The sequence below is a fragment of the Bemisia tabaci genome, chromosome 8 (genome assembly GCF_918797505.1).
Source record: "Bemisia tabaci chromosome 8, PGI_BMITA_v3".
NCBI classification, from domain to species: Eukaryota; Metazoa; Arthropoda; class Insecta; order Hemiptera; family Aleyrodidae; genus Bemisia; species Bemisia tabaci.
In genome coordinates, this window is record NC_092800.1 from 10,445,111 (window position 1) to 10,471,142 (window position 26,032).

Below are 26,032 nucleotides of genomic sequence, written 5' to 3' on the forward strand. Positions count from 1 at the left end.
ACCTCGTCTTGCGCTTATCTCTTTAAATCCTAAAAATAAAATAACAATGTATTCCGGTGTGTAGATAACGGACCTGCTTGAGCTTTGGAAAAGTCCCATAAGATTATAAACTGAAATCCATACGCTGACCAAGTCTCCAGGAAGCAGTCACTTGCAAGCGTCAAAATAAAATATTCGTTACTGCTTGAGAGATCTCAAGGGGTAGGCGAATACGTTTCCAGAAGGTAAACCGAGGAACAGGCAGGAAGAGCGAGCGATATCTCGCGTTCAGATCTAGCGTTTCCCACTATTCCTTACGCGGGTCATTTATCGTCATAAATTTATGTCTTTATGACGCGCTCCGCGCGGTTTTCAAGGCGACGCCGGAGGAATAGCTAATAGAAAATGGCAAAGTCTCAATAAAAAATTTAAATGATAGGTGATGCATTCACTGCCGGGGAAAAGGAGCAAAAAATTATTAAAAGACCTTTTCGAGTCGTTTTATTGTGTATTTAACGATCTTTGCGCATGGTGGCATTTATGGAGGAGCGCTGCGCGCCACGCGGGGACCTTTGAAATCAGCGCCGCGCTGCCAAACCGCACGAGAAAATCGATTATTTTCGAGATGAAAATAGGGAGGAAAGGTGGGATCTGGCAACGCTGTTGAATTAACTCATGGGGAGCCCTTGGTCCGCAACGGTAACAATGGCAGTGTGTTCAAACTTCGGGATAAGCTCGATTTTTATGGGTTTACAGAACCAGATTGCTGAGTTTGCTCCCGCGCTAATGAAAAACGCCGTATGAGCATTCGAGTGTTGCCAAATTTACTCTTGGAAAATACTTATTTTAGCGGAAAGTTATGAATATTTTTCATTGAAATTTGCGGACACTTCGGATCAAATTACTAAAAAAATTCTCTGAGAATTCACTGGAAAAAAAAACACATTGGATCTAGAGTCCAGACTCTTGAAAACATTGACAAGAAAAAGGGCTCTTGATTCAATCAGATTTAAGCTTAAATCAAAAGGAAATCCGCTCAAATTAAGAGGCTTGGTTCTTGATTTAAGCTTAAATCTTATTGAATCAAGAGTCCTTTTTCTCGTCAATGTTTTCAAGAGTCTGGACTCTAGATCCAATGTATTTTTTTCCCCCGTGTTTAGAAGATTAACGACAACAACTCATCTGGTATGGTCATGTCCAGAGAATGGCAGGAGACAGGTTGCCGAAGAAGGTCCTTGACTGGGTTCCTCCTGGGAGAAGACGCAGAGGGCGCCCAATGAAAGGTTGGAGGGAAGGGATTGAAGCGGAAATGTTAAGGTGCTCAATCCCCCAAGATTTGTGGTTTGAAAGAGAGTAGTGGAGGTTAGGAGTCGTAGAGCGCGACGGAGTGCTGTAAAGCGACTTATATGTATGTGTTTAGAAGATAGAACTTATACATTTTATGGAGATTGCGTGATTTGTCGAAGGAAGTTTGGCAACGCTTGAAGGCTCATATGGCGTTTTTCCACAGGATGTGCTGATATTGAGCGGTGCTGGGTGGCGGACCGGGGGAGGTTCATAAAAGAAATATTAAATGTGCCGGATTTGCATGTATGAGCATGTGCTTGTCATCTCGGGGACGTGATATCCGCGGTGCGGTGTTATTAAGATTGTCCTACTTTTCATGTTGTGTCAAAAAAATGAGCGCGAGACCTATAATGGAATATTCGATTAGGGCCGTCATTACCGGGCATCGCCGAAGGTTTTATGAGTCGTAATCGTGGTCACGACTCCTGCCCATACCCTCCGTGTTAAGTTGGATCCTAAGCCCAGGGGCGAGCTGAAAATTCATGACATTAAGAGGGGTTCTGCTGAGGAAATATAAGTGTTATTCGCTCGATCAATCATTTTTCGAAAATCATTTTCAGCAATTTAAAAGCAGATCTCCTAAATTGATGACGTCATGAATTTTTTCGGATTTTCTACCCCTCTCCCCCACGTCAAGTGCCCGCTCCCCCTCGCACCCTCTACAAAGGAGCACTGAAAAAATATGGTAGAATTTACCATACAATGGTAAGTATCACTATGATTCTAGTAAATACTACTATAATTCTGGTCATTTTTAATAAATAGTATCCTTACGGAAAAATAAAGAGACTTACAGTAGATGTTTACTTTTTTTTCAGTGAAGTTTCCAAGCAATCCTAGATCTCCTTACACAGGCTCATTATTAAAATTGATAGACAAAGCATTCAGTATTGGCCTGGCTTGAACATTTTCGAGATGCTTATATACGTTTTGGGGCCCTGTAGTCCTTCCTTATGTAGGTTTTTCAAGTTTTAAGGGCCGCTACAAGAGTCCTGCCGGGGCCCCCTGAGCCATCCGTTAGAATTTTTGGGGGCACCCCTGGCTGGACAACCCCTGAAAGCAATAGACAAAAAGACAGAGAGAAAATGGAGCGGTCCAATTGGTGGAAACGGGCTGTTGCAATGGACAGAGGAGGTACTTAATAAACTGGCACTAAAGGGAAACTGACGCACGTGAGAGACTTCAAACCTGGGTCATAATTGTCCCCCTTTGTTTACATACAGCAACCAGTCTTTGTGACCAATAGGATCGCTCCGTTTTCCCTTTGTCTTCTTTGTCTGATGCTTTGTCTATCAGTTTGAATGATCAGCCCACTATAGTCGACAAAATCTCAGATGACGACAAAGCCAATCTCCCCTAAGGTTTTATCTTTCAGAGGAAAACTAACAGAGACCCTCAGAGGGCGTGACGCGCCTTTGGGGGTCGGGCCGCGTAGCGGCCAAGGTGCGTTCCCAATAGTATTCGTATAAAATACCTAAATAAAGAGTGTGACAAAATTTAATATAAGGCCGAAAACGCAGAGATATGAAGTATTACTTCCCCTTGAAACACATCATCGGTTGTCACGACTCCTTGAGGAAGTTCGCCAGAACACTCTTCCCTTGGATTGCACAGAACCCGGCTTACGGATTCGGGAGTGAGGTAGGTCAGTGCGGCCTCTCATTTCGACGCCCCCCCCCCCCCCCCGCCGCCGCGTCGCTGTGGGCTCCGCCGAAAGTGGACCGTTTTCACCTTCCCGCGAAGCCGTTTATTAGCGGGGGAGAGCATTTTCCGTAGCGTAAGCTGGAAAAACGCCATCAGTTACGTCTTTACTTTTACGACGCGAGCCTCCACTCCGGCGGGCCGTTAAACTTTCTCCGGCGATAAAACGCTCCGAGACTTATTTAATAAAGCGCCCCGGTTTTATACGCTTTTTTGCGCGCTAGACAAAAGGAAAGCTTCCGTGTCGCGACTCGGGATCCGGAGAAAAGAAGTCGTTCCCGGCTCGCGTAAAAGAGCTAAATCCCAGGTTGATTGCGTTCCCGCGGGGACGCGATCGACTCGTAAAAGGTGGAGGTGCATGGAAGGAGTCGGGGCTCGAATGCAACGGCGATCCTTTTCGATAGCGGCTGAGTTATTGGTGCCCACACGGGTAATTAACTGCAACTGGATTCTTGAGCTTTTTTAATCACGCGCCAGGTTGCGGGCGAGTGCGAATCGACCCAGTTAGATAATTCGTTCGCTACCGATACCGAGTATTGTCGACGGCTTTCCGTATTGGCTTGGTGCGGTAATTAAATGTTAAAAGTTTACGCTCCTGCGCTTTAAGTCAACAAATATGTTTCATGTTACGATGGGCCTGGCGCAAACTTCAGCAAGAGCATTTCTGGTAGAAAGTAACTCGAAAATCACATTCAGCACACCAGGAATGTTTAAAAAACACTCCTAACTTCACGATCTGCGACTAGAATGAAATATGGGTTTTGTAAGCATTCCGCTTACAAAACCCAACGCACAATGGGCCGATTATCGATATTAATAGCTAAAGCTATAGAAAAAGAGGACAAAAAAGATATGGAGGGATTCGATTGGTGGAAGCGGGTGGTTGAAATGGACAAAGAAGGTAGATAATAGACTAATTAACGACAACCGCGCAACCCATGAGATACTCTACATGGTTAGTACATCATTTTCTCCTTTAGTCAATAGGAACCACCCATTTCAACCAATAAGATTGCTCCAAACTCCTTGTTCTTTGTGTATCGCTTTGTCTGTCAATTTTATTAATCAGCCTACTGGTGAACATTTCGTAAGAGGAATCGTTTCATCCAACCCTTGCGCACTAGGATGCTAGGGAATATTCTAAATGACCGTTGCCAACCAGCCAAAACACACGTAATGAGACGGGATTTTATTAGGTATTTTCATTTTCTTTGCATTGATGAAAACCATGGTGCTTCCTCATGATTTGCGCATGGAAGCATTAGCCATGCTACAAATATTGCGTAGTACCCTAGTGCGCAAGGGTTGGACCCAGAACGATTCCTTTCACGAGATGTTCACCTGTGCCATAGCTATAGTAACTGTTTCCGCGGCGGGAGGCTAAAAGAAGCGCATTACTTTTTGAGAAGATTGTATGTCTGTGAAGTTAGCACCCCGACTTTTAAAATTTCAAATTTTCTCTTTTGCTCATCATTGCTCATCATTTGCTCACCTCGAAAATCGCTTTCATTTTTTTTGCTCAGGCATGTACCCCCCAAAAATCGAACTTGAACTTTCAGAGAGGTCATTGACCCTAGCACCCCCACTTTGTCCGTTTGACCTGAAAATGGTCTCAAACGACGCAGAATCATTTGCTCACCTTTGCTCAGGCCTTAGTTTTCGTTGCTCACCCCTCCATCCCCCCCAAAATGAAAGGCGGCATTTTGGGGGACATCAAAGGCAGCACCCCCACTTTGTCCGATTGAGCTGAAATTGGTGTCAAACGACGCAGGATCATTTGCTCACCTTTGCTCAGGCCTTAGTTTTCGTTCCTGACCTCCCCCTTCCCCCTCAAAATGAAAGGCGGCATTTTGGGGGACATCAAAGGCAGCACCCCCACTTTGTCCGATTGAGCTGAAATTGGTGTCAAACGACGCAGGATCATTTGCTCACCTTTGCTCAGGCCTTAGTTTTCGTTCCTGACCTCCCCCTTCCCCCTCAAAATGAAAGGCGGCATTTTGGGGGACATCAAAGGCAGCACCCCCACTTTGTCCGATTGAGCTGAAATTGGTGTCAAACGACGCAGAATCATTTGCTCACCTTTGCTCAGGCCTTCGTTTCCGTTGCCCGAATCCTACCTCCTCCCGAAAACGAATGGCGGTTAACATAGTCGGGGCGCTGCCTTTGATGTGCGCCAAAATGCCGCCATTCGATTTGAGGGGAAGGGGGAGGTCGAGCAACGAAAACTAAGGCCTGAGCAAAGGTGAGCAAATGATCCTGCGTCGTTTGACACCAATTTCAGCTCAATCGGACAAAGTGGGGGTGCTGCCTTTGATGTCCCCCAAAATGCCGCCTTTCATTTTGAGGGGGAAGGGGGAGGTCAGGAACGAAAACTAAGGCCTGAGCAAAGGTGAGCAAATGATCCTGCGTCGTTTGACACCAATTTCAGCTCAATCGGACAAAGTGGGGGTGCTGCCTTTGATGTCCCCCAAAATGCCGCCTTTCATTTTGAGGGGGAAGGGGGAGGTCAGGAACGAAAACTAAGGCCTGAGCAAAGGTGAGCAAATGATCCTGCGTCGTTTGACACCAATTTCAGCTCAATCGGACAAAGTGGGGGTGCTGCCTTTGATGTCCCCCAAAATGCCGCCTTTCATTTTGGGGGGGATGGAGGGGTGAGCAACGAAAACTAAGGCCTGAGCAAAGGTGAGCAAATGATTCTGCGTCGTTTGAGACCATTTTCAGGTCAAACGGACAAAGTGGGGGTGCTAGGGTCAATGACCTCTCTGAAAGTTCAAGTTCGATTTTTGGGGGGTACATGCCTGAGCAAAAAAAATGAAAGCGATTTTCGAGGTGAGCAAATGATGAGCAATGATGAGCAAAAGAGAAAATTTGAAATTTTAAAAGTTGGGGTTGCTAACATTCACTAGACATAAGTATTGTGAGTGATACAGGAGGTGTACCTATCAGACTTTTCGGATACGCTCATCGTGATTTTTTAGCCATTTTCTACAGGAAACAACTCTTCTTTTCGCTTTCGTGAATTTTGCAAAAGGCCCATTACACTATAAAGTAGAGGAATGGATGCGGACTAAGCAAAGTGGACCTCTGAATTTACCATTTCGGAAAAACCCTACTTTCAATAATTTTAGGACTATTAGAGTGATGTCTGATGCCTGCTATGGCAAGTGTATCATTGATTCTGTGACTTATTAATACAGCAAATTGTAGAATGTTCTTTGCATAGATCACTCCTTTCTCATTCCTGCTTTGTAAATCCACGGGTAATTTGAAATGAACTTGCACTCAAACACACGCTCCAAAACTTCTGTTGTCCCTGAAAGTGTTTATCACGGAGTAAACTTTCAAGAAAAAAAAATGGGGCAGAATGAGCAATAATTTAGGCAAACGATGTGATTCCGAATTTCAAGCACAGTATTAAGGGCATACGCGCGGCTAATGCAAGAGATTGAGTAAACTTTTTCTCTTTATTTCGGCATTGTTTCTGCAATACGCGAAAATTAGTTTTTTATCACACTTCAATTCTGATCCAATCATTCGTTTCGTTTCTAAGTTTAGCAACAGCGTTTTAAGAGTGAGTAAGCGCTGGGTGTTGCCTGTTGCCACACTGAAAATAATAAGATCGAAAAATTTCTAAGTTTCTGGTAAGCGAACCAAAATGTCTTCGCTTCACAGACTTTCAATTCGGAAATTTTACTTAATACTTTAGTGGAATTTGCCATTTTCAATTTGCCTTCAATTTTTAGTGCAGGCAACATGACCTCCCGCGTGGTCAAACATAGTGGTATCATAATGAAGTGGCCCGCTTAGTCGCGGGACATACAAATGAGAGTTTATACACTTAACTTATGTCAGTTTGCTTTCAATTTTTAGTGTATGCAACACAGGCTCCCACGTGTATCTTTCCCTTGACGGTCAAACGGTCTCTGTCGGTGAATTTGATGTAGATAGATAACTTAGGGAGATTATAAAGAGAGAAAGAGGAAGAAAAAGAAGAAGATAAGAAAAGACAAGACAAAGGAGAAGAGAAGAGGTATAGATGAAGTGGTAGAAGAGTGGAACTCAATCCGAAAAATAGGGTACATTCCGCCCAACACTCAACTTCCTCTTTTTCGGGGGTGTCCGGAAGTCGTAAAAAATGTAAATTAACAGATTTAACAATTCAAATCGCTACAAGAAAGTGACCTGCAACGTCTCAACGTAGATTTTTTCAACAAAAAAAAATACTACTTCAACACTATTTTGTAAGCTGATTCTCTTAACCACAGGGAGTGGATAAAGTAGCTTTTTTGTGTGTACAAATATATATTGAAACATTTGCCGTCTCACACTTTTTTTAGCAATGTGTGTTAAATTCAGCGTTTAATTTTTTGCCTGGATGCACTGCGGACTGCACTTCGAGATTTTTAACAGTTGCAAAGGAGATGTCGCATCGATGTGAGGGATTTGCGATTTGACCATTGATTCTTATGTAAAAGTTCGCGAGAAACACGATGGTGCCACTGGTTTTCTCTGAAATCATCTCCCAAGCTCAAAAAAAGCTCTCAAGTGAGGCCAAAATGGAGGGGATATCCCACGCTACCCTGAGAGTCCACCTCTACATCAAAACAAACTCTCCATGCAAAGATAGGGAGCAAATACATTAGCAGGGTGCCGTGTATTTAGTGGGAGTCCCCAAATGAAACATGGCACCCTGCAATGTATTTGCTCCCTATCTTTGCATGGAGAGTTTGTTTTGATGTAGAGGTGGACTCTCAGGGTAGGGTGGGATATCCCTCCATTTTGGCCTCACTTGAGAGCTTTTTTTGAGCTTGGGAGATGATTTCTGAGAAAACCAGTGGCACCATCGTGTTTCTCGCGAACTTTTACTAAGAATCAATGGTCAAATCGCAAATCCCCACACATGCAACATCTCCATTGCACAATCTCAGCAACACCTGAGGGCGCTCACCACGTCTTGAAATCCCATTCTTCATTCACTCGGCTGCAAATTGACACACGTCTCTTCATCCTCGCAACAACGTCCAAAGCCCGAAACAAGTCGGCAGCTCTGTTTGAAGTGTACACCTACACCTACTAGCGCATCTCGCGATCTCGATTTCCGCATGAATGAAATTGGACTTGGCCCAACGCAACGCTCCCGAGATCTCGCGAAGTTGTTAATACAAATGCACTACATTTCAGCTCCTCAAATATTAGTGTTTCGAAGTTAAATATTTGCAGAGCGCGTGAAATATACCGCGGATTAAAGAAAAGTAAACACTCGCTAATCTCCCGCTTGTCTTCGAGTAGACTGCCGGTCTAAGGAAAAACGTCGTATAAACCCTCAGGCGTTGCCAAATTTCCTTCGGTAAATCACGAATTTTCCGGAAAATTTGTATATATTTTCACTTCGATTTTTCAGATAATTTTGTTCGCAATTTCACCTAAAGTTCCTGAAAATTTCAAGGAAAAATATTCATAGCTATCCTCAAAAATAACCAGGTTATCGACGGCAATTTGGCAACTCTCGACTGTTCATACGGCGTTTTCCCTTAGCACGGGAGTAGAGGGGTGGGGGCGGGCCGACCCAATAATCGGGCACGTGCTGAAAATTTAATTTTTCCCTCGCCTGAGAAATAGTTTCGGAATTTCCGTGGAGACCTTCAAGTGTCAATAAATTAGCGGTAATATGGTTCAAAATTTAGACATTGGGCACATTTTGCTGAAATCTCTTACTGTGGGCATGTTTGGATGGCAGTGTTACGGGTAATGAACCGCCGTTATTTATTTTGGATTTATCATTCAAACGAACGAGAGCGTTAAATTTTAGGAATAGAAAATTATTGGATCCCTTCGACGAAGTTTGATACTCTATGTGTCGTCAAATTAGAACGAAAATGAGCGAAGTGAAAAACACTTGTGGCACAAAAATTGGAATATATTTTGCGATTAGAAGCTATTTCTGGCTCATCCACACAAGTGCCTATCTGCATAGGAAAACTAATTACACACATGTTGCTTTCAAAATCAAGCGGAAATAGTACCTTCATATTGCAAAATGGGAATATGAGGAGAAACCGTGGTTTTCCTTCAATTGAAGAGGTATGCAATTTGAGCTACTTGGAAGTTAATATAGTTGTATTTGTCACTCTGCGGTTACATTTGCGATTCACGATCGCTTCAATTATTGAAGTGGCGTTGAACTCCGAATTTTAACTTTTGCCTCTGATGATTTCATTGCTTAGATCGTTTGTAAGAGGTCCTATGTTATCTCTGCAAGTAGCGAAGCATCTAAAACGGATGTGTGTTGAGCAAACGGTGGAAGTACGAAGGAAACCTACGAGTTTCCTTCAATTTGGAAGGTATGCAATTTAAGCTACTCAGAAGTTGAAATAGTTGTATTTCGCATTTGGAGCTCATGGCTTCGATTTTTAAAAGTATTAAATTGACCTCCGATTAACTTTCGCCTTTGCGTTACATTGGTTGAATTGAGCGTGTGGGCGGGGTCCTCTCAATATTAGTCTCTGCAAGTAGCAATACTTTAAAACGAATGTGTAATCGAGCGTGAACGATGGGAATACGAAGGAAAATTGCGGTTTTCCTACAATTCGGACGGTGTGCAATTTACGCTACTCGGAAGTTGAAATAATTGTATTTCGCAATTTGAGCTCATCGCTTGGATTATTGGAAGTATTATTAACTTCCGATTAAGTTTCGCCTTTGGATTACATTGGTTGGATTGCTCGTGGGGGATCTCTGAAATATGCAGTCTCTGCAGGTAGTATGCATCCATAACGAAAGTGTATTCGGCGTTGACAACAGGAATCCGAGGGAAAATCGCGATTTTCCTTCAATTTGGAGGGTATGCAATTTAGGCTACTTGAAAGTTGAAATAGTTGTATTCCGCATTTTGAGCTTATTGCTTCGGTTGTTGAATTGGAAGTATCATTGTTCTCCGATTACTTTTCGCCTTTGGATTACATTGCTTAGATTGCCCGTAGGGGGTCTTTAATATACAGTCTGCAAGTGGCAATGCATTTGAAACGAATGTATAATCGAGCGTAATCGGTGACGCAAATGAAGGAAAATCGCGGTTCTCCTTCAATTCGAGAGGTATGCAACTTGAGCTACTTGGAAGTTGATATAGTTGTATTTCGCATTTTGAGGTCATCGCTTCGATTGCTGAAAGTGTCGGTCCCTTTGGATTACATTGGTTAGATTGCTCATGCGAGGTCTTCAAAATGTATTGTCTTTGGTTGGACCTTTTGAAAATGAAGGATCGCAAAATTTGAAATGATGATTTGTTGTTAAATCACACAGACGAAGAAAAATCGCGGTTTTCCTTCAATTCGAGAGGTATGCAATTTGAGCTACTTGGAAGTTGATATAGTTGTATTTCGCATTTTGAGATCATCGCTTCGATTACTGAAAGTGTCGGCCCCTTTGGATTACATTGGTTAGATTGCTCGTACGGGGTCTTCAAAATATATTGTCTTTGGATGGACCTTTTGAGAGTAAAGGATCGAAAAATTTGAAAAAATGATTCGGTGTGATAATCTTACCTCTGGACAAGGAATGGGCAAGGACTGTTTGTCTGTGCTCCTGAGGAGGGCGGCGGTGGCGGGGGGGATGGGGAAGAGCGTGCAGGCGCCGATGGCCGAGGTGCAGTTGCTGAACAGGTTCGGGGGAGGCGCGTAGCGCGGCTGCTGCGACCACTCCCGCGCCCGCTCCACGCAGATCACACGCCCTGCAACAGTCAACAACCAGTCAACCCACGGTCAACAAACCTCTATCCCCGTCTCACTACACTCATCGTTCCCATACAAAGAAAAGCTGGAATCACACGTTAAATGCGGGAGCTGGATGTGGCTTAAATGTGGAAGTCATCGGCCCGATGCCTGGAGTCGCGCAAAATTCAACAACTAGGCTCAGCGACCGTTGGATAATGTTGGATGAAAATTTACTCGAATTTGGGAAATTTTAGCCGTTGAGCGATGACTGTGAACTTCCATATCCAGCTGCCAAATTCAGCGTGTGATTCCGGCATACGAGAAACGAAGGTATGCTCTTCCGATAAAGACCATCCGAAATCGACAACAAAACGCGCGTTGAATTTTTTTCAGTCTTGGCGGGAAGTTTGAAACAGGGTTCCGATTCTGCAATAATCGATTCTCATTAGTTCGATTTTCCCTGAGACGAGTTCTAGTTCCTCTTTTCCTCACGCAAGAGACAATTTCCCGCCAAGGCTGAAACGAGCGATTCTTTGATTTTGGGTGCTTGAATGGCAAAAGAGCATACCTTTTTTTCACTTGCCATGGTTTCCATCAACTTCGCCTGCAAGTTCATACAGAAACCTTAGGATGGAAACGACGACGTAGCGACGAGGGAAAAGGTCTGTTTCAAACTTATGCTAAGGTGCAAAAAGAGTATTTTTCCTTCAAAAAAAATGCCTTAAAAATTAGGATGAGATGGGTTCTACGAAATTTTTTGACGAAAATGTATACCTCGCTTGGAGGCAAATTCGCACTGTTAAATGGGTAATGTATTCAAGGTGCGATCAATGTTTTAAACCTTCAGGCGGAAAATGTGAGCGTATTTATGCTGAAAGAAACTGTGTTGCACGTAAACCCTGTGCACATAGTTCTTTTCAGCTCAGCATAAATGATAAATGTATCCATTTGGACAAAATATTAATGTCGGCCTCAAGACCGTCATTATGAAATCTTCAAACCAAAAATCACCCTCCAAATGTTAAAATAAATACTTTATCGAGGAATACACAACAAAAATGAAGCTATTTATATTTGCAACCATTGATCCATAGAGTCAATCGAGAATTTTCGACCAGCAAAACTTAAGAGTCGTAAGATTTCGATTTATTCTTTACAGCTAAAAGACGCGCTCGCTTCGCACGCCCCCTTGATTTCAGTAAAGAGAGCATCCATCTTGGGACTATATCCTTTGTCAATAATCGCAAAAATCAAGGAAATCGACCCAGTTGAACGGTAAAACGAACTGTGAAAAAATTGAAAATTTTGGGGGTCTGAGAGTTTGCAGTGAGAAGAAACACTTTTCTATATTATAGAGGCAGCTTCTCGTCTTAAATGAAAATTCGGCAACACTGATTTATCCACGCCATCGATAGGCGAATCTGATCACGAGCGAATCTGATCGATATATTCACAACAAACACGGGGGTTGGTGGATGGTGAGGGCGACCCTCCTTCAACCCCTATCAACAGGTGCGAACGAGGGTCGCGCATTCCTAGGGACAATAGGGTCCTCGAGTGTTAAACCGCCCTAATCCGCTTCGAAGCTTGAACCCTGCAGTCAACACTGCTAGAGAATCCTCAGAACTCAAAACATACGACGGATTAAGTTGGGCTGTGCTTAGCGTTCGATTAGCTCAAGTGTGACGATAGAATGTGACAAAAGGTGTGACCTAAAGAGCACAAAAGGATCGATACGGTATTGGTGGCCTCCCTCTCGGATCGAGATGAGGTTGCCAGATTGTGCGAAAAACCGTGGATATTTTACTATGAGTAAAATGGAGAAACGTGCAGAATTTTCAGCACAATCTGGCAACAATGGATCTAGACGAGAGATCCATGGCTTCTGTGGTGCAAGGGACGACGAATCATGGAGTTTATAACTTTGGTCGATTCTTATTAATTTGGCTCATCCATAAATTTCAACCGTCAAAATATTAAATACAATTTGATAACTGACATAACCGACAGTTTAATAGATGTATTCCCAGTCAAGCCGAAAAAGCCTCTTAAATAATTTAAAAATATTTTCAACATACTGTGAGAGTATGCTGCTACTCGAAATTCAGCAATATTTTTGCCAATTGGTTTTAAAATTTGTCAAAAGATTGTGGAGAATTTTGATGACAACTATTAAATATTCTTATGATATCTGAGAGTAATTTTTCTGTCATGTCCATGTATAAATCTAAACTGATTGTAGGCTGGAACAATTGATATTTGATAAAAAGTTTAAACTTGATATTGATAATGAACAGCTTTAAAAAGTATTAATTGGTTATTTGGTATTAACTCATTCATGAACCCGGCTCCGCGGAGGCTAAAAAATGTCTTTGCCGATCAGTCAATAAAACACCGTTCAAATGAATAACGATGTTTTTGGACCCGCGGCGATAATTTGAACCGAATTAAACAGAGAGGAACCAAGCCACATTAGCTATTGCCAAATTTAATTGAGTAGTTTAATTTTATTAATGGAAACGGTTGTGCGGATTTTCGTGTAAATTTCAGTGACTTTTCTCCACAGTGCGAAGCAAATTCCTTAAAAATTTCAAAGGAATTCGCACAAACGTTCTCCCGTAAAAAATTAAATTGCCCAGATAGATTTAGCAATACGCGGTCCATTTGTTCCGGAACTGGTTCAAAATAACGGGAAAGAAAAATATAGCAAGAACAGGTGCAAAAGGGTGAAAGGTATAACTGGGTTACTCGGGCAGCCCAACCGGCCGATCTCAATAATCTTAGGGCATAGTTCCCACCTGTAAAAACTCTCATTCTGTCTTGTAGCACAATACTTTCGGCAGATTAACATACCGCTAGGTGTGAGCGGACCCCGGAAACAACATCAATACGTGTGTAGACAATGGAATCAAAGGGTTTGTCGGTGAATGAAAGGGGTTGCGCGCGGCGAAAAAAGGTATCAATGAGGTTACGCAAACTAACCGTGACTGAGTAGGTCAATTAGGCCATGGGGTTGTAGGGTAGATACGCAACGGGACTTGACGCAACCATCTACCATGAGTCCGTAATCCATTGATGCCATATTGGGAAGGGATTGTTTCAGTTACTATGACCTTAACTAGGAAAATCATCCCTGACAGCGCATAGCGAAAAGATTAAGAGCAGGAAATAGAAGAATCAGGGGAAAAAATAAGCCATCAATTTAGTTTGAATGAAGTTATGTGTTCAACAGAGCGATCATTCAACAGCCAAAATTTTCTAAATAGAACAAAATACAGTTTTTGGACTTTTTCGCTTCATATTTCGCTTTCAAGACGGTATTACTGAAAATTAGAGTTTAAAGCTCCATTCGCCTAGCTGGAGCAGATTTGGTTTCCGAGAGTCGGAAGAGCAAATTGACCGGAAAACGTTATTTTCTGACCTATGAGGAGAATTTAATCGTGGTTGATTTTTGAGGATTCTAGTGCATCCATCGTATTCTATGTAAATTTATGTGACGAAACATGGGCTTGATTTAATGCCTTGTCGCGTGTCACTTTAGGGCCGTTCATAAAACAAGTGAACGCATTAAGTACGCGTTTGGTCGAAGAGTGCGATACGCCGGTATTTTTACGTGCATGTTAAAAGATAGGGACCGATGTCACAAAAATGTTACGAAGGGGGAAGGGCATCAAAAAACCCCAAGTTCAGCGTGAGCGTAATTTATGAACGGCCTCTTATTCATAAATCTTTTCTATATGAGGACAAAATTAGAATCAACATCCATAGACCGTATCCTAGGAAAACGTGACAACGGCTGGTAGCAGCACTATTAAGTGTAGAGAGCAAGAAAGGCTTACGCCTCCTGGTGACCAGTCGCACGGAGGGGGGGGATGGACCAATCCCGTTATAATGTCACACATAGACACATCAAAGCGGTCGTCGGGAGTCATTTCCGCGCGATACAATGTTATGGAAATGCACCCGGTGGGAACGCTCTTGCACTCCTTTGACCTAACGGCACAACTCCATATCCAGATGGACCATGGAAACCATGGTGTCAAAGGGAAGATAAGGCTTATCTAAAGGGTGGGAGTGGGGGTCCATCCCTTCCGGAGCGCATTCATTTTTAAACAATGTGCGGACACCTTTGACAATGATCGGCGAAAACCGCACATCTCTGCGGAGTGTCCGATGGGGTTGAAAGTGCTTTTTCCGCGGCGGGGTCGCGTTGTCGTAACTTAGGCGCAATTTACGCCGCCCCCATGCTTTTGCATCCGTTTTGCGTCGTGTCGTCCGCGGTCAGTGATTTCTATCGGTGACGTGGCTTGCTTTGTATCGATTGTTATGCCATTTTAAACCTATGGAAATGGATCGATAAACAGGGTGTTCGCAGCGAACACCTTAATAATCGAGTCTTTATCATAGGATTAAATGGCAGAACAATCGATACATCGCAATTCACGCCGCGCCACTGATTTCTATCGGTGCGGGAATGGCACTGCACTCATGTGCCCCTTTCTGCCGTAATAAGGAAAAATGCCGTATAAGCCTCTGAACATTATTACAATTTCATTGGGTAAAATACGAGAATATGAGGGTTACTATACTTACATTTGTAAAAATACAATAGCGGGTAACAAAGTTAGAAAAAAGCACATGCACCAAGACGTGTTTTTTCTAGCCGTGTTCCCCGCGGTTGTATTTATTGAAAATGTATGTCTTCTCGCGGATTTCTGGGTTTTTAACATATTTCATTTACAACTTACTCACTTAAGACTTTTTCTTCCACTTTTTCCGAACACTGTGGTCGCTATTCAATCTATGAAGTGTCTGTGCGTTTCACGGGAAAATATTCAAAATTTTTCTCGGTTGTAAATATTACATATGTTGTTGTTAATTTTTATCAGAGAAGGATAAGACTGAAGAAAAATCCCACGTGGAACATAAAAAAAACATAATTTCGTGGAAAATTTAAGATTATTCCGATTTTCTCTGTAGATCACAAAAATTGCACTCGCAAGATGTTAGTCATGAATCTTCAAGTTATAGTATATCTTGCTAAATGAGCTTCATATGTTCTCGTCTTTCGCTCGTACGTGAGCGCACCGAAAAAAATAAAGATTCCTTACAAGACGTGAAGGTATTTTGAATAAGAACATTTTAAGTTCCGTCAATTAGAATTCTGAAAATGGTGCAAGAACAATTATGTAAAACTATGTAGGCATCATTTACCTAAATATCATCATTGCATAGTTGTCGCTGGCAACTTACCCTTCCGGCTATCATGCGTCAGACAAGACGAAACTAAAGTTGTCTTGTTGGCTGGGACAGCAATTAAGGGGCTCCGAAAATGATTAACTGAAAACTGAGACAATTTTCACATAGTTCTCAGGAACTTTTGCCCCCCCCCCCCCCCCCCCCCCCCCCCCCCCCCCCCCCCCCCCCCCCCCCCCCCCCCCCCCCCCCCCCCCCCCCCCCCCCCCACCCCCCCCCCCCCCCCCCCCCCCCCCCCCCCCCCCCCCCCCCCCCCCCCCCCCCCCCCCCCCCCCCCCCCCCCCCCCCCCCCCCCCCCCCCCCCCCCCCCCCCCCCCCCCCCCCCCACCCCCCCCCCCCCCCCCCCCCCCCCCCCCCCCCCCCCCCCCCCCCCCCCCCCCCCCCCCCCCCCCCCCCCCCCCCCCCCCCCCCCCCCCCCCCCCCCCCCCCCCCCCCCCCCCCCCCCCCCCCCCCCCCCCCCCCCCCCCCCCCCCCCCCCCCCACCCCCCCCCCCCCCCCCCCCCCCCCCCCCCCCCCCCCCCCCCCCCCCCCCCCCCCCCCCCCCCCCCCCCCCCCCCCCCCCCCCCCCCCCCCCCCCCCCCCCCCCCCCCCCCCCCCCCCCCCCCCCCCCCCCCCCCCCCCCCCCCCCCCCCCCCCCCCCCCCCCCCCCCCCCCCCCCCCCCCCCCCCCCCCCCCCCCCCCCCCCCCCCCCCCCCCCCCCCCCCCCCCCCCCCCCCCCCCCCCCCCCCCCCCCCCCCCCCCCCCCCCCCCCCCCCCCCCCCCCCCCCCCCCCCCCCCCCCCCCCCCCCCCCCCCCCCCCCCCCCCCCCCCCCCCCCCCCCCCCCCCCCCCCCCCCCCCCCCCCCCCCCCCCCCCCCCCCCCCCCCCCCCCCCCCCCCCCCCACCCCCCCCCCCCCCCCCCCCCCCCCCCCCCCCCCCCCCACCCCCCCCCCCCCCCCCCCCCCCCCCCCCCCCCCCCCCCCCCCCCCCCCCCCCCCCCCCCCCCCCCCCCCCCCCCCCCCCCCCCCCCCCCCCCCCCCCCCCCCCCCCCCCCCCCCCCCCCCCCCCCCCCCCCCCCCACCCCCCCCCCCCCCCCCCCCCCCCCCCCCCCCAGACAGTGATTAAATATTGCCGTGAGAAGGTATTGTTTACACTCCCTTCTACGTATTTACCATTTCATGAAGTTTAGTTACATTCTTCAGGAAAACGACAATATTTGTGTTTCTTATGCCACTACTGGGCTCTTCTCTCTGAACGTTCTCATCCGGATTTTGCCTTAACTTGTCCCAAGAATTTGTTGAAATTTATAAAACGCGTAATGCTTGTTTCAAGCGCGTCATTGGTCAGACAAATATTAAAGAAACTAAGTTACGTAAAAATAACAAGAATCAACCATTAGTTAATGTATTCAATGTTTCCTCAAGATTCATCGACACAAGCTGTGGACCACACGTGAATCAATATAGGGTAAGTACACATGGAACTGACTCCAAAATGAGTCGATATAACTGGAAAAAGTTATAGTTCTCATGAAAGTCATTAAGTTTCTGTATAAATTAGTCAAATTTCCGATCGAGTAATAAGTCAAAAACTGGACCCATAAAATCCGAAACCAGCCAAGAGGACAACGTTAAACAGATTCGGGTGATCTAAAACAGCGGCATCTAACAATATGGAGGCATCTGGTTCCATTGCAGAATAGCCAGTGTTGGCATGTACGTTGGAAGCACCAAAATATTCCTCCCATTGAAATTCACCCATTTTTGGAGTCAAAATGTCAACATTGCGAGGGTGACGCGGGGAGCGGGGTTGGATCATCCCTAAAGGTGGCCGGTCCAGGGATATATCGGATCCCCTGGACTCTTCTTTCCTTTATTCAAATGATTTAAAAGCCTCCTCGAAGACACTTTTACAACCCAGTGTCCTAATTTTTGTCTTTTAGGCTGTTTTCTCACACTCCTGCTACCGCGCACCGTGTCTGATTGTGACCTAATGGTAATATTTCCTCGCTGTCTTTTAAAAGCGAAATGTCTATTGTTGTTCTTTTTCTTTGGATGTGTTTTCACTTTCAGCTCTCGCTGGTAGGACTATTTTCTGGGTGAAGCTGAGTAAATACAAGCGTATTCAATATCTTTAGCGTGTACAGTCATGGCAGATGATAGTTGCAAATTTTAGGAAATTTTTTATATTTATCTGATTTTGTTATGTTGTTGGATCTAGCTTTAAAATCGAGGAATCGCTAATTTGCGCGTGTCTGAAATTTGATGAATTTTGTATTGAAGTGGAAACTACTGAGTACAAAGAAACCCTTGGTTCATAATTTGAACAATTGGACGTATTTATGCTAAAAGGAACTTGTCTCACGCAAATCCTATGCACATAGTTTCTTTTAGCATAAATACGTCCAATTATTGGCAGAGATATGACAAAACGATCTAATCTGCTAATATACATGTGTTTAAATGGGAAATGCCGCCTGATAACGTCACTAAGGGATGCGGATTCTCACTTTTAAATTTATTTTTACAATATTTGCCATTTCAGAAAAAAATTACTAGAAATCAGCTCTTTAAAGCACTATAAGATGAAGCAATAAAAAGTTTGCGTGCAATATCTCCATATATTCTGATTCCGAGGTTGCAAGAAGCATACTTAATCCATAAAGCGATACCCACACGCCGCGAAAATGGAGAAATCAATCAATACGAAGAAAGAAAAAAGTATCGCCTTCCTGAAAAGAAGCGCAAAACAAGGAGAAATCCAAAACTTTGTGGCGCCTTAAAAATCACGCGAGCAAGAAAAAAAGTGAAAAAATCATTCAAATCTAACAAAAAAGTATGCATTCGGTCACGGTTGTTCGAACAACATTCACGCAGGTTTTGTTGCGGAAGTCTGAATGTCTATTACGACTTCATTATTGGTCACTCCACCTAGTTTGTGCGACAGACACAATCGATTTTTTAATTACTGCCGCCAGGGACAAACTTACAACTTAAATTAGAGGGCTCGAGAATGTATGCTTCCGTTGAACTCGGCCTGAACAATAATTTTCGTGGAATCCGATATACATTGTACTTAACAGTTTTTCACGTTCCCTATTGTAGGGATAGATCAATCCGTCCAAATTAAAGGAAAACTGAGGAACTCCCTCGTTAATTGAAATGCAAGCGACGAATCCAACATGTTTACGTAGGAAGACTGAAAATTGCCTGCGTCAGGTTTGGGAGGGGCAATCATAGCCCTATGAAAAATTGATATGATGACAAACATCCTCAGCAAGTATCGAAGAAAAAAACGAAACATGAAACTAAAGGGAATGCTCTTGAACGTGTCATTAATAAATCAGAGATCATTTTGAATTCCTGAAAATGATGAACATTTCAAAACTGTTGCCTAAAAACTTGCTAACACCGAAAAGCAGCACTCATTAATTTTTTATTTTATTTTATTTTATTTTTTACTTTTTTTTTTTGTACCTAGTTCTTCTTCTTAACTGCCCCTTTTGCGATGAGACCGTAACACGAGTTATGTTGTCCGTTAAAATACGAATAAAAAGAGGCCTCATTTCTAAAAATCGGCCGAACAGAAGAGAAGTTACAGTTCGAGATCCGAAGAGATACAAAAAAAACTCGGATTTCAACGCAAAAAATGAAAGGAAGGAAAAAATGAGAAACATATATCACAATTGAAAATCATTTGGCTCAGAATGTTACAAGCAATTCCATTATCTAAGAGAGCACAAATTGTGGCAAAATTTCAAAAAAAAATTGGTCCGAGTTACGAGGGGAGAGGGTCAAAGAGGCTAAAATCCCATCTAACTTTTGCCGTTTTCCTGTAGAATTGATGACGAGGGCATTTATTCGTTATTCACGGATGTCTCAATCAACATATCGATACATACGTATTTTTACACGTAGAATTGAATTTTCACGTTAGGGAGTCGACATATCGACGGTGTAGATAAGTCGGCAATCACATAACTTGGTTTGCGACGTCCTGTCATACTTCATTTTTTAACAGAGAACTACTCAACGGTGATTCTTTAAAACTTCCGTGATTTTTTCTCTCCGTGCGAAGAAAATTCTGCAAAAACTTCAAGAAATGATGTCAATTGGTTCTCCTTTAAAAAAATGACGTAGAGGTGGAGATTTTCAGACACCGCAAACGAGGTATGTGATTGCCGACTTACACCGTCGATATTCCGATTTGTTACGTCGATCTTTTTCGATTTTATACGGAAAATTTATAGTTTTTTGGGATTAAAATTAGTTACTGATTCACGAAAAAATAAATGCATCATGACTAAAGCATATTGATTTTCACATTGCACTCATGGAATTGATTTATAAAGTCAACGAGTGGGGATATCGACTTGGTATAGCGAGTTTTTGCGATTTTTTTTACGGCAGATCGGAGGACTTTTGGGATGTAAATTTTTAACTTTCAACTCCCGAATGAATGTAGAATTAGACATGGCTGACTATTCAGTGGCGAAAGTTGAAATCCCGATTTTTTTGTAAAAACGTCGCCAGCGGAAGTTCTAAAATCGCTCCGATCGGTCTGAAACTTTACAGGAATTATTTCCTTATGAATTGGCACCTATTGGAAACCGGGTAGCTGAACTTTAACTTTTTGTTTGGAATACAAATAAGCCGCACCCTAATGCCTCAATCCTCGACGCAACGGCAAGAAACCAAATAAGAAAGGAGCAAGGACTACGGTGAATTTCTAGCCGAAATCGCCGTGCAGATTCCCCTCCCTTAGTCCGCACACCCCTACGGTGGAAAGTGCCGCGCTGCCAAAATGTGCATTTTCCCTAATTTTCGGCGGAGCCGTTGAGCAAGTTTCGAGTCGGTCGAAACTTGCTCAGCGGGTCGACAGAGTCGTTAGCGGATGAAACTCGGCTCCCGCACAGGACCTGAGCAGGTAAGGTGGCGGCCACTGGCTCAAGTGCAACGATTTCGGTCAGCGGGGGAGCCCACGGTGACCCGTGCTCTGAGTTTCGCACAACGGCACACTCCTATCCGTGCAAAACTCTACGGCGACGGCGCGAGTCCATTATTTGAGTCGGACTCAAGAAACTTGCTCAGGGTCCCTGGGTGTGCCCGACTGCCACACGTGCCTGAAGTTTCACTTGACGTTTCCGATCAGAATCGGGAGGGGGAATGGGGAACTGTCACAGAGGTGGCCAGTGCGTATTCAGACGCGCCGAACATCCCCTCTCCGCTTGGCAGAATCTCGATTTGGCGACCGGCGACTGGCGCGGCGACGCGCGGGTGTCAGAGAAAATCTCTTATCGGGACTCACAATAGACGCTATTAGTGCAACGTCACAGAAAAGCGATATATATCGATTTTTTCGCACTGGTAGCATTGAAAGAGGTTATGCCAATGTTATTGTTTGGATCCAATTCGATATAATGGAAAATCCCTATGATGACGTCGCCACTAATAGCGTCTATCAGAAGGGAGAGGATCGACAGAGGATGATTCGGACTGCATTTTACAATTTGGAGCTATAAGTTCTCGCTCCTCTGGAAAAACACTTATGTGCATAGGGAAACTAACGGCATATACGTTGTTTTTAAACCGGGCTAGAATTTATAGTTCTTAATTGCAAAATGTAGTCCATTTGTTGTCAATTTCGCTGAATGACCATCTCGAGCGTGGTATTCCAAGTTTTTCAAACTACGATATTTTGATATGTACACTGAAAAAAAAATATCGGTGTATTTACTAAGAAAAGGGTAAAATTACCAAGAATTCAGTGTTCTATTTGATCCCAGTTTTTTCTTGGTAAAATTATCATTAATGGAATTGGTAATTTTACCGAGAAATCCTGGTAAAATTATTGACTTTCTCGGTAATTTTACTAGACCCCGGTAAAAACGCCAATATTTTTTATCGACTGTGGTAGAATTACCGAGATAAAATGGCAAAGTTACCGGGTATTGATTACCAATGAAAGTGGTATTCTTACCTGAAAAAAACAGTAAAAATACCGGTTTTTAGGTAAGCTTACCAGTCTGTCTTGGTAAAATTACTAATAATTGGTAAAAAAAGTGAGATGGTAAAGGTACCAACGGACCTTGGTAAAAACGCCGAGAATTTTTTTTCAGTGTATAGAAATGTATGTATAATTCCATATCTATTTATTATTATTTATGTTGCAGAAAGTGGTAGAGATGGACAGCGAGCGGTGCTGTTGCAGCATCACGAATCCAAACAACGCATCTGCTCCGGCCAAAATCTTCACTTTTGACGGCGTCTGGGAGTTGATTTCAAAGAAAACCAGTGGCACCATCGTGTTTCTCGTGAACTTTCACATCAGAATCAATCCAAGCATAGCCGTCTTGTATCACTGTAAATTTAAAACAGTGAAACAGTCACTATAAATAGTGTTAAACAGGCGCTTGAGTTCGAGTATTTCTTCGACACGGTCGAAGTCAGACAATTCATTGGCGTCCGAGGCGCCTGCAATCAAGGACGTTCACTTCTTGCCTTACACGCCCGTATACAGCCCATGCACCACGGCGCTTCTAATTTATTTTAAATATAAAAGAAAGCCAAGAAGATACTACTTTTTTAGCCGATGATGAACTGAAACTCTGCTGACTGTCAATAATAAAAAATTACACAGCGGGTAACAAGACTAATTTTCACTTAAATATCACCAAAACGTTTCGGCTGGAAACTCAGCCTTCCTCAGTCGGATGGGAACGGTAAAAAATTGTAAAAATCTAAATCGTGAAATAAAAAACGTAGTACTTAGATTTCGACACATTTTTACTGTTTTCATCCAACTGAGAAAGGCTGAGTTTCCAGCCGAGACATTTTGGTGATATTTACGTGAAAATTAGCCTTAAGTATCATACCCGAGGTGTAATTTATTATTATTATATAATCTTGCCACGGGCTGCGGAGCATCAAACTTATCTCTCTGCTTACTTTAAAGCTTCAAATTTTTAATTAGAATTAAATGGTTTGCATTTTGCAAAAAGGAACCAGGAGCATTGCAATGTTGCTAAGATTGTGGAACTTCTTTTGTCTTGGAAGAAAAACCTGATTATCCATCAACAGTTTCTATTTTACTCGCTAAAAACAGTAAAAAGACAAAATTACAATGTAAATTTCACATTTTTTCATGGTTTCAGTAATTATATTGCAGAGGATGAAAATTCACAATCTTAGCATCATCGCAATTCTTCTGGTTCCTTTTTGCAAAATGCAATCCAAATATATGTTACATCTGATTATCCTCGAATTGTTTGCTACAGGTCCTGTCACTCTTGTTCTTGGGTAGTCTTATATTCTTGAAAATGATTAAAATACACTTAAAACGTTCTCTATTATGATACGACAAATAAATTAATAAAAAATAAAGGCTAACTCAAAATGACGAAAACAAAACTGTAATCGTAAAAGATATATTAGAGTGCTGTCTCTTGTTGCGCATTGAATAAAAGAGCGACTAGACGTCCGTTAAGGTAGTTTCCGATGTAAATTTTCATTTTGCATTAACCTGTAGTTTGCGATGATTATTATTGTCTCTTAAAGATACAAGTCGTGTAATAACGCAATATATAGTGGTAAGCGGGCAGATGTCTCGTTGGAATCACGAGAACACTGATAATGAGAATCACCTTAAAACGGATGTCTGTTAAGATGCCTTCCCTGGATTCTGTTACGCCTCATTAAAGGAGGAACTATGTGAATACAGCCCTTACTCTGCACGTACGTCTTATATTAGCGAGCATTACATATGTTAGGTTTAGTATCGGAAGAAAAAAGTGTACAAAGTGAACTCAATGAAGTCGACTTTTTCCACGTGAAGAAATACTCCTCTTTATGCTGCCTTTCTGCGGAAAAAATCGTACGAGCCAGCAGGTGTTGTCAAATTGCCTTTAAAAAAAAGAATTCCCTGGTTGACAAATAAATATTTTTTCTTCCAATTTTTCGGATAATTTTGCTAGCAATTTTCTTAAAGTTCCTGAAATACGAAGGCAAAATATTCTATTCTTCCTAAAAATAAAACATTTTATGGGAGACAATTTGGCGACTCTCGAATGTACATACGGCGTTTTCCCATAGCACGGCAGTTTACACCACAGATTCCTTGATCTTGCTTGAATGTATTTCCACCTCGGCATGTTTGAATCATAACCCAAGCAACCGACAGGTCCACAGATCGCTTGATTAGACCTTCGTCAAAAGATTCGCATCCTTGACATCGAAAACACCTCTAGGAGGGAACGATTCCACCCGGCGAGCGATCCTTATTTACTCTTTTCCTTCCTCTTGATAGTAATTTAATAAACTTGCAGGTCGATATTTTCACTCATTTAAAGAGGAATTCTCTTGAAGCCGACTTGACGCGTGGGTCTGAAAAGGGTGGCAAATCTTCCTTACGGCTCAGAAGTCAGAACGTGGATTTAATCGTTTAGAGCTATATTGTGCGCACTCACTAAGATAGCGACAAGGTTGCGAAATCTTATTTATTTAACCCTCAGATGCCCAAGTCGGGTCAAATCGACCCAAGACTTGGTAAAAGTGTGCCTTGCGGATCGTATAGAGCCGGCATATACGAAGTAATAGGTCTAAAAATACATCGTACAGATCACATCATACATCATAAAAAAATTCAGTCATCAAAATGAAAAAGAAAAAAAGGAGTGTCAACACAATCAAAGTTGGGAACAATTTATTCACATTTAACTTTTCTCCCGAATCTGAGCGACACGCCTTATTGGCTGCATAGAGCGGAGCATTGAGTGCATGTTGAATTGTTTATACGCTTCGTGCTATGGCGCCTTCAATTTTGCAGATGCAACTCGAACATCCATCTAGCACGAATAGTTGTATCTCTGCGCCGTCATGAATTCGCCTCCTTTCCTCTGCTCTATTTCCACGTTGTGTTGGTTCCGGTTGTTTTAATTGTAGTGTTACTTCAATGGCTACGTGAGAAACCTAGCCGAAGATGGGAGAGACGTATATAGTCGGGCCTCATTTTTAAGCATCCCCCGAATTTGAGTGACACCTTGTTGGCAGCATAGAGCAGAGCATCGCGAGTTCACGCCTCGCGCCTTCAATTTTGCAGACGCAACACGGACATCCATCAAGCACGAATAGTTGTATCTCTGCGCCGTGATGGCAAAGAGAGCCGTAAGTGTGAAGCTTTGAGGAAATGGTCGCACTAGCGTCTAGATGATTAATTTTCTTGAGAGAAGACTTCGGTTTTTCTGAATTTCCCGGTAACCATCCGAAAGACTCGTATCATCATATCGTTGAAATCATTACAGATCGACCGATTGCATATAAAGAGGCACAATTCACTTTCATGTTATGCCATAGTGTTAGGCAAGACGGCCGTATAAGTTCTACATTCTGCATGTTTTCGTGGTTGCGTTTCGAACACACAACTAACTCATTTTCAGGTTAGAAATTGGCAGAGGAAGGCGGCATTTTACTTCAAAGCATTGCTCTCATTGGCTCTCTAGTGGAATAGTGCTCCTTGCTACCGTTTTGTCCGAAACTACGTCATTCTTTGCGCATTTCTAGCTTTCTCAGATGTCTCGTTTTCATGAAAGTGAGACAAATTTTGCTATTTTAGCTATTTCAATGATTTTATCTATAAAGATTAGACGGATTTTGAGGGGAACTCGATTTTGAAAATTTATGAATCACAGCTCTCTATAAATTCTGCCGTGCATCGCAAATACGCCGTTTGAACGTCATTTTAAACTTTTTGGAAACATTGTATGATAGCAGAAAAACTTGTGTACTTTGGGACAATACTTTCACTGAATTCACTCTCAAATACTATCGATAACTCAACCTGAAAATTTGAGGTGCATAGGTAAAACAATTTTTATTTTATAAAGCGTCAAGTCCGAAATAATGTATTTTTCCTTCGGAAAGTACACTAAAAACGCGGGAAAATCTTGATGGATTTACGGCGTTCTTGCTTAGCTCGGCAGTATTGCGGCAGATTTGCAGACTGTCCATAAAACGGCACAGTTTTTCTGCAATAAAATAATTAAGATCGCAGTAATCTTCCTACGCA

The 26,032-nt window shown here is 43.5% G+C and overlaps 1 protein-coding gene across 1 annotated transcript in view; it reads right to left on the bottom strand.

Moving 5' to 3' along the window:
• Window positions 1–26,032, bottom strand: part of LOC109034288 (uncharacterized) — a gene marked incomplete in the record, with an annotated part of 167,848 nt that overhangs the window by 14,598 nt on the left and 127,218 nt on the right. The window contains 1 exon segment of the mRNA XM_072303725.1: window positions 10,569–10,753. Coding sequence (XP_072159826.1) covers window positions 10,745–10,753 — 9 coding nt within the window.